The sequence below is a fragment of the Dromiciops gliroides genome, chromosome 1 (genome assembly GCF_019393635.1).
Source record: "Dromiciops gliroides isolate mDroGli1 chromosome 1, mDroGli1.pri, whole genome shotgun sequence".
NCBI lineage: Eukaryota > Metazoa > Chordata > Mammalia > Microbiotheria > Microbiotheriidae > Dromiciops > Dromiciops gliroides.
This window is the reverse complement of record NC_057861.1, coordinates 644,310,760-644,320,723: the sequence shown is the minus strand read 5'-3', so window position 1 is coordinate 644,320,723 and position 9,964 is coordinate 644,310,760. Positions and strand designations below refer to the sequence as shown.

Here is a 9,964-nt window from a genome sequence, read left to right as displayed (position 1 = left end):
CCTGTGTTGCTGTGGGGTCACCAATGCCATATGTTAAATGGATGCTAGGGGCAGAAGATCTGACACCTGAAGATGACATGCCAATAGGACGAAATGTCCTGGAACTAAATGATGTTAGGCAGTCAGCAAATTATACTTGTGTCGCTATGTCTACCCTTGGTGTCATTGAAGCAATAGCACAGATCACAGTCAAAGGTATGTGAAGTGCCAGGTGCTTGTGTTTCGTGCTTACATTTTAGCTGATCGTTAGTCAACTTGAGCAGGCACTTTGGAAAAAAATAGCTTCTAAACATATCCTTTCTCCTTACTTTGGATTATAATGATGTTCTCTTTAAATGTATTCCCCACCTAAATAATCACCCCTATCACTTATTTACAACTTAAATAATTGTCCCCATAATTAAAAAGAATATATTTCTTTGGATATGCCAATACTTTGGTACTATAGATGTCCTTCAAGGAAAGAAAAAAATGAGGGAGGATAAATGAGTTGACTTGGAATAAGATTACTTAAAAGTTATTTAAAACAAAAATCTGAAATAATAATTGTTTTCCATATTATCTGTCCTTTGAGATGTTACCAGATTGACAATAATCTTCAGTTAATGCTAAATATTTTCTGTTGTTAATATCCAGTGATTAGGACACTGCTTGGCATATAGTAGTTGCTTAATAAATTTTTTTGATTGTTTGATTATTGAGGGAAGGGTAATTTGTTTTAATCCATTTTCTATATGATTCATGAACATACTTCAATTTGGGGATAAAAAGGCACTTTTCATTGCTAACTGATGCTTCTGTCTTCCTGATGTGTGTCTGTTAAACTAATTGTGGGCAGTTCCTGTGCCTTGACAAAATTTTTCCTGGAAACTGCATCGTAAAGTGATTTAAAAGCATTTTTCTAGAAAGACAATAATAAAATTGGGTGTTACATTCCCGACCCAGGTCTCAGCATTAAATAAATCATAGTTATGACCAACAATGTCATAAAACCAAAGATACAACTGGAACCTCTATAATAATTTAAAACAACTACATTATTCTTCTCTAAGTCCTATAATACAGATATAAAGGTGCTGTTATGTACTAATTACAGAAGGTTCCTAATGTGTCCATATAGCATATTAAAATACTTTGGTCAGAAATATGCAGAAATGAAGGTGTTAGCTACAGTAATATTGAGTAATATTCTTAGAATTTAGAAGGGCTTTTGGAATTCTAGCTGTCAGCATCAGCATCAGCATCAGAATCTGTGGGTTTGAGTCACTGGTCTGCTATTGATTACCAGTGCAGGACTTGTCTCGGTCTCTTTACCTGTAGCATGGATGCTAGTTTCTTCATCTGCAAAATGAGGAAGTTAGATTATATGATCGCTACAATTCCTTCTAGTTCTTATATTCTTTGTTCTTGTGGCAAGTGGTGGGAATTTTCTGTCAATTAACTTCTTTTTATTTATTTATTTATTTATTTTTAAGCCTTGCCCAAGCCTCCTGGAACTCCTGTAGTGACCGAGAGCACAGCAACAAGCATTACCTTGACGTGGGACTCAGGAAATCCTGAACCAGTTTCTTACTATATTATTCAGCACAAACCTAAAAATTCTGAAGAAGCTTATAAAGAAATTGATGGGGTGGCAACAACACGCTACAGTGTTGCTGGCCTGAGTCCCTACTCTGATTATGAATTCCGGGTGGTGGCAGTCAATAACATTGGGCGTGGCCCACCCAGTGAGCCTGTCTTAACTCAGACCTCAGAACAAGCACCTTCCAGTGCCCCTCGTGATGTACAGGCTCGAATGTTGAGTTCAACCACCATTTTGGTTCAATGGAAAGAACCTGAGGAACCCAATGGGCAGATCCAAGGCTATAGGGTTTATTACACCATGGACCCCTCTCAGCATGTCAACAACTGGATGAAGCACAATGTTGCTGACAGTCAGATCACCACTATTGGGAACTTAGTGCCACAGAAAACTTATTCCGTGAAGGTCTTGGCTTTTACCTCAATTGGAGATGGTCCCCTTTCAAGTGACATCCAAGTCATCACTCAGACAGGAGGTGAGCTGTCAGGGAGCTACAGAAAGCTCATGCTTGCTCGTGCTCGCTTGCTCTCTCTCTCTCTCTCTCCCTCTCCCTCTCCCTCTCTCCCTCTCTCCATTTTCTTAGTAGCAGATATTGACAAGACCAGGATTTTTTATTTGTTTACAACTTTTCTGGGAGATATTCTACATTTAGATTATAATGGGAACTCACATTTTTATCGTACTATCCCCAAATTTTCAAATTATTTTCTTCATTATATCAGAATATTTAAATATAAAATAAGAATATCTAAAAGGAACAGGACTTGAGCCAAGATAATTTAGATAATTTTTGAATTGGGAAAATACATCTAATCCTATACTTAGTGTTAAAGACAAAAAGATAAGCTCATGGTGTTCCAAATTTCACTTTCTGGCAAGAGGAAGCATACAGATTTTTTTTAAAGAAAATTTATTTTCCTGGAACGAAACTGAAACAGGTATTTATACCATAGATCTTTATAGAAAGGCACTGAATCTCCTTGTGAGCAATATCTTCAACCACAGTTTTGCAGAATATATAGAAACATGGTTCAAACAAATGAATGTTGTATTTATCTTTTATAAAAGCAATAACTTTTGTTAAAATTATACTCAGCAAACATATAATAATATAATAAGTAACAATAATATTTAAGGGCCTGAGATGATAGAATGCAACAACTTGAGTATGGGGACTGTATCTTAATTTTTTTTTTTTATATTTTCCCCACTACCCTGGACTATAGTATTTAATGAATAAATGAGTGAATGAATGGATGTGTAAATGAAAGAATATTTCAAGTAGCTTATAATTATACAAGGGCAGAATTTGGAGAATTCAAGTAAGAAGATAATTAACATGTATATTAGATTATTCTGTCACTGCTATGTCTCTTATAGAAGATTTAAACAGGGACTAATACTCATTCAACAATCAGAGCCTCTAAAAAGTGCCAGAAGTTCACATGGTCTACAATGAAAATTAAAATTCGAACTATGAGTTTCGATAAACATATTTATATAATCCTTTATATACATTATCTCATTCGATCATAAGATATCCTCCAAAGAAGATACTATAGTTAGTATTAATCCAGTTGTACCTATTATCCTGTATGCAGTATTATCTAGTGGAGATAAGGAATTGGAGGCTCAGAGAGGTTAAATAACTTATGAAAGATCACACAGTGAGTATCAGATGGAAGGTTTGAACCCAGTGCTCCCCTGCCTCTATATCTAACAATTTTTCCACTTAAAACCACACTGTTTCTCTTTTAGATGCTTGATTATAGAGAGGCAGCTTAATTCCCTTATGGAATCTTAAGATCACAGTATTGCTAATATTGTGACATGAATGATTATAATTTGCCTTTTACTTACTGATCTTTAATTGTAGATAAATGTAATATTCATCTATTAATCCAGTTATTTATTTTGATTTTGATATGTTTGTGGCATTTTCAGGGCTGAAAAATTGTTTATGCAACCATATTTATAACTACTGTGATTCTGCCTGTTGCTTTTATTAGCCCTGTTTTTTTTGTTTGTTTGTTTGTTTGTTTTTAACCACTCTAGTAGATACTCATTCCTTGTTTCTTCTTCATGTTTTATTTTGCTGGCATGTCATAATGCTAGAAACAAGATGTTCAGCATATGTCATCATGTTCTTTCTTAGAGAAGGTATATTCCCCTAAATTTTTTCCAAATGTCGGTTTCTCTTGGTACTGCCAGGATTTCAGTGGCTTTTTAGGCTTTCCATCTTCTTCCTCAGTGTCCTTCTTATGAATTTTATTTTATTTTATTTTTGGTGAGGCAGTTGGGGTTAAGTGACTTGCCCAGGGTCACACAGCTAGTAATTGTTAAGTGTCTGAGGTCAGATTTGAACTCAGGTCCTCCTGAATCCAGGGCTGGTGCTCTATCCACTGCACCACCTTGCTGCCCTATGAATTTTATACAGAAGTAAAATGCCTCCTATATGATAACCTTTTACTTACATCAGTGGGGAAAATGGCATGAAGATGATGAAATTTTTCCCTTGGGTGATTTTTTAAAAAATCTTAAGCCTTTTTCTCTTTGGGGATAAATATAAAACCATATTTTATGTTGTCATGGCCATGATAACTCAATCCTTGGCTACACCACCTCCCTTAGCCTCCTCTTGTCCTCTCTTTGGAGGGCTGGGGAATGGAGTACTAAATTCCTTTCAGTGTCTTCCTTTGTAGAGGGCAGAAACTGTACTCTGCATCTGCCATTATGCTTGGTTTCAATGCCACCAAACAAGATGCCCCTCACTGTGTCTCCCTACCTGGTCTCCCTACCAAACCCCCCCCCCCAATTCTCTGCCTCCTTTTGTGTGTTGTTTCCCCCCATTAGATTGTGAGTTCCTTGAGGGCAACAATTGTCTTTCTTTTTATTAATTGTACCTTCAGGGGTTAGCACAGTGCCTGACATGTAGTAGGCGCTTAATAAATGTTTATTGGATATTGGATCGTGTATAGTATTTTTAAGATCATTATAAAGAGAGAATTTTGCAAGTGGCATTTAGATTTTCAGTATCAACCCCATTTTTTATAGGACTATATTTGGCCTCTGTGTGTTTATCCCACTTTTAGATGAAGGAGGCAAGGGTTTCAGCTATTGAATGCATTTTTCTCCTCTCTTATCCTAGAAGTTGGCTTTGCCTGCATTCTATATACTTTTGATGTAATCTCAGTGCTAGAAAGACAGTTTAGATATTCTGCATGGGAAATATTCTGCATGTAAGGTTAAATATGCTGTTAAAAAATTGACTTCCTAGCTGGATATAAATTACAAAAAAAGGGCATAGGTGAGGTAGAAAAAAATCTATGATGAAATAAAATGAAAATAAGTAATAAGCACAATTTGTAATGGCTGGGGTGGGAGTAAAATTTTCCTTCTGGAGCATTAAAATACACACACAAAATAATCGTCCTTGTAGCAACGATATGTCACAGAGTTCAGCTGAACCATGATGAATACCACTTTTGTATCGTGATGGTGGTGGTGTAAAACCTGGAAAGCCTGGTGTCCTCAGAAGACTTTGCTTTTGTACAAGTATTACGATCATTAGGGAGGGAAATGATGGAGAATTTAAAAATAAATCTCATTCATTTCACAGCTGTTTCTAGGATTTTCTTTTTTGCCTTTTTTTTTTTTTCATTTAAACATCAGTTACACATGCATTTGATTTGAATATGACAAAATGACTCCTTTGGGATGAGCCATCTTTCAATGAAGTCTCCCTTTCCAGGAAGTCTGAGTAGTTTCACCCTCTGGATGAAGATTATGCAGGGATTCATCTTTGTACTAAGAAGCTAAATGCTGAATTTAAAAAGAAAAAATATTAGTGTGGCATACAGTGATCATGCAGAGCCACAGATAATAAAGAAGATTTGGTTTAAAAGTATCATAAAACGAAATTGTCTGGTGAAAATGCTTTCAAAGCAAATAGATGACTTTGGGGGGACCTACCGGGCAGATGAAAACTTTAGTTAAAGCTACTATCAAGTAGTTTAGCCATCAATATTTTAATTTACTCCTTAAAAGGAATATGAGTTTAACCTAATATACTCTAATGTACTGTTTAATTCTTCTAAAAGTAGGTTATGGTGGTAGAATGAGGATCTTAGTAAGTACCTCCAAAGAGTGAGAAAATTTAATTCACTTCAGTGATAATTTCTCAAGTGCTTAATGTGTACACATGACTATACTTAGACTCTAGGAATACATCAACAACAACCACCCAAAAAAGCAGAGGAATAATTTTGTCAGGCCTTTGGAATAAGAAATTGAGACTGGCCAGTTATTTTATTGTCTAAGAGTAAGAATTAAACAGAAACAGTATAAATAATTATGAAGCAATTAGGGGTCAGCTAGGTGGCTCAGTGGATAGAGCACCAGCCCTGGATTCAGGAGGACCCGAGTTCAAATCTGGTCTCAGACACTTGACACTTTACTAGCTGTGTGACCCTGGGCAAGTCACTTAACCCTCATTGCCCTGCAAAAAAAAAAAAAGCAATTAGAATCACAAGGTGTTTTCATTCAGCTAATTAATTTTCTATTAACATGAGAAGGGGAATATTTACCAAATAAGTTTTATCTGGACAGCAACCTATTAATAAGATGCATATGATCCATTTGCTGCCATGCTTTATTTATATTTGGTGTGATACAGCTTTTATTACACATCACCCATTCAAGTCATCAAAGATTTCTTAAGTACAAGTCAATGTTTTGGCTATGAGATGAAAAATGATGCAATTTCTCACCTCAAGAAACCTACAATCTAATACAGGGAACTGGGGGATGGGTGGGTAAGCAGGGGCTGGGATACTCTCAGGGAAATGACAAGTACATAAGAAAATTTAATATAAAGTGGCCTGGGGCAAAAGTAAGAGAAGTAGGCAAAATGCTATAAGAAAATTTGAGGAATGAGATTTTCTTTTCTTCCTTTTTAAATCGAAGGTAAAATTATACTCAGGAAATGGTGTAAACGTATGTTTGTGGGTATATTTATGCACAGAGTTTGTGACTTGTTACAACCAGGTGGCTCTCCAAATCTTAGGCTTTTAGTAATACCTTGCTCTTTACTCCTCCAGACCTTTCTTTTTGGAATAAATTATATTCCTTTTGCTTTCCTATTTCCTAGCTTGTTTATGCTTCCCTCTATTCTCCTTCCTTGATGTTTTATAACCTTTTATCTCCTTCTCTCTGGCTGAATGATTAAGTTAGGTCACCCACTGGGCAGATTCCTTTCCAAAAACATAGATACCCTATTCAAAAAATACTTTCCTGAGGCATCAAATTAATGAGAATTTTAAGGCTTATAATACAAAAAAGAAAAAGATGGTGTAGGAAATTGGAAATATGAATTAGGGATTCTTGTTGGCCTTAAGCTTAAGCATTTAAACAGTATATACATAATATATACCTTTGAAATGAATTGACTTAAACAATGAAAATAAAGTGATGATACATCAGAAGGACTCCTAGAAATCATTCTTACACATCTTTTCCATCACTTTGTCTTGTTTTGGGGTTTTTTTGGTTTTTTTTTTTGAAGGGCAATGGGGGTTAAGTGACTTGCCCAGGGTCACACAGCTAGTAAGTGTCAAGTGTCTGAGGCCAAATTTGAACTCAGGTACTCCTGAATCCAGGGCCAGTGTGCTTTATCCACTGCACCACCTAGCTGCCCCTCCAATTTATTTTTTTAAAAGAAGAAACATTGTACTATGTCTGTGAGCTTTTATACTAATAGAAAAATGATTTAAATGATCAAGATTAAATTGGAAGCTGCCTTTAACACTTGATCTGTTTCTAACATGTTGCTAATGAAAGCATCTGAATAGTAATGTAGGGGATTCTATATTTTTATCCTAGTAGCAATAGGGAGTCATTGGAGCTTTTGAGCAGAGGAGATACATGGTCAGATCTGTGCTTCAGGAATATTAATTTTGCTTTGTGTAAAGCAAAGCTTCTTAAATTGTAGGTCATGACCCTATATGGAACTGAATGTAGGGGTGGAGAAAAATTTGACAGTAAATGTTTGATTTATATACCTGGCTTTTATATCTATATACCTGGCTTCACTTAAAAATTTCTCAGGCGAAAAGGGGTTTTGAGTGGAAAAAGTTTAAGAAGCCCTGTTGCAGGGGGCAGCTAGGTGGACAGTGGATAGAGCACCAGCCCTGGATTCAGGAGGACCTGAGTTCAAATTCGGGCTCAGACACTTAAGACTTACTAGCTATGTGACCCTGGGCAAGTCACTTAACCCCAATTGCCTCACCAGAAAAACCAAAACAAACCAAAACAAAAAACCAAGAAGCCCTGTTGTAGAGGATTTGAGAGGTAGGAGTCTTAGACTAAACAACACAATTAGGAAGCTCTTACAGTTGTCCAGGAAAGAGGTATCAAGAGTTAGCACTAGGGTTGTGGTCTTTTGTATAGAGTGAAAGGGATTGATGTGAGAGATGCTAAGGATGTAGAATTGACAAGCTGGCAAGTAATTAGATATAGGGGTAAGAGAGAGCAAAGACTTAAAGACTTGGGGATGATTCTGAGTTGACTGGAGTGAATTGAGTAACTCAGGATGAACCTGATTAACTAGAAGTATGGTGATGTTCCCAACAGGTATAGGGAAATGAGGAATAGGGGAAGGTTTTGGGGAATAGTAAGTAACACATTCTGTTTTGTACTTGTGAAGTTTGAGATGCCTTTTGGGAGGGGCGTCAGGATGCAGATCTCCACTAGACATTTGGTTTTTTGGTGTGACAGGAACTCAGGAAAGAAGGGCTAAAGTCATCTGTGTGGAAGTTTGAACCCAGAGGAGCTGTCTCCAGCATTCCTGTGATGTACTTAAATATAAATGAAATTATTATTAATTGTGTTCACTGAAGGTCCATAATCTGTGAAATAATCTAATTCTATTCCTCTCTTTCATGATTAAATAGACAATGGCATTTGAAGTAATTCTAGTATGTTTATATTTTAAGTATTTCAAAATTGCTTAGGGAATGCAGGGGAAAAAAGGATGTGCCTGAGGTTAGCTTATTTTAAAATGTTATCCTGTTCTCCCCAAATTATAATTCATTATAAAATCAGTGTAGTTATCCTTAGCTGACTTCATAGATATTATTTTGGTCATTGAAATCGGGTGCAATGCTTATAGCAGGATTTGGAAATATTTCCACATTTTCAGGCAATAGAAGCAGAAGAAATAAATGTCTTTTCTATTAAGAAAAAAAAACAGCAATTTTATAATCCCTTTATTCTCCTCTAGCCCCATTAGACTGTAAATTCCTTGAGGGCAGGGACCATCTTTTGCTTTCTTTTTGTATCCCTAGGGCTTAGCCCAGTACCTGGAACAAAGTAGGCACTTAACAAATGTTAATTGATTGACTAAATTCCTCAGTATCATTGCCTATTCTTTGAACTAATTGTAAGCTCTTTAGGGGGGGAAGGATCAGTTTGTGGTTTTATTTTTACCTTCTTTACCATATCTGGAATAATACTCTGCACCCAGTGACTGACTTATGTCTTCTGATGGGTCTTGAATTCACTTCTCACAATAGATTTAGAAGTGCCTGAAAAGCTAAAAGTTACATAAAAGCAAAAGATATTACTGACATACATTAGTGAGTAATGATAGATTTTAGCCCTAGATCTGCCTCTGCCCCACCCCATCATCTCGAGCCTCATTTGAACCAGATGCATTCTTAGATCCCTGTTAGCTCTGAGCTTAAGTGATTCCTTAAGGATGATAATGATTTACTCCTTTCACTCTTCTTCCCTCTTTTCAGTACCAGGCCAGCCACTAAACTTCAAAGCAGAACCCGAGTCTGAAACCAGCATTTTGCTTTCTTGGACACCCCCACGATCTGACACCATTGCTAGCTATGAGCTTGTTTACAATGATGGGGACCATGGAGAAGAGGTGAGTAATTAAGTACTTTTGCATGAGTGTGTCTATGGACAAATACTTTGTGGGGACCAATTTTTAATTGGGGAGTGCTAGCTAAGTGGCTCGCCGCAATATTGCGGCAAGGAAGGAGACCCGCAGCCTCCCTCAAAACAGAACAAGATTTATTTTAATAAGAATAAACTTAAAAACAAAACACAAACAGGATCAATAGGATCAAGGGAAAGGAAATAAAGTGGGGAAAGGGAAATTATGATATCTGAAAAAATACCACCGCCCAGGAATCAGCTGAAAATACGCAGCAGAATGCCTGTTGCTTTCCAGCTTCCACCTAGAATGCCCAAGTCTCCTCCCCCAAACCTAGAAACTCCCCACACAGCCCCAGCCAATGGGATGGCCGCTCTGACAGTCACATGACTGCCCTCACTAGGCTTCCAATCATTATAATTTTACCAGGCCCATGT

The 9,964-nt window shown here is 36.8% G+C and overlaps 1 protein-coding gene across 1 annotated transcript in view; it reads left to right on the top strand.

The window, feature by feature from the left end:
* PTPRD (protein tyrosine phosphatase receptor type D) overlaps window positions 1-9,964 on the top strand; it is a 2,680,207-nt gene that overhangs the window by 2,453,640 nt on the left and 216,603 nt on the right. The window contains 3 exon segments of the mRNA XM_043972034.1: window positions 1-195; window positions 1,476-2,057; window positions 9,382-9,515. The exon segment at window positions 1-195 is cut by the window's left edge and continues 75 nt beyond it. Of these exon segments, the coding sequence (XP_043827969.1) occupies window positions 1-195; window positions 1,476-2,057; window positions 9,382-9,515 (911 nt within the window).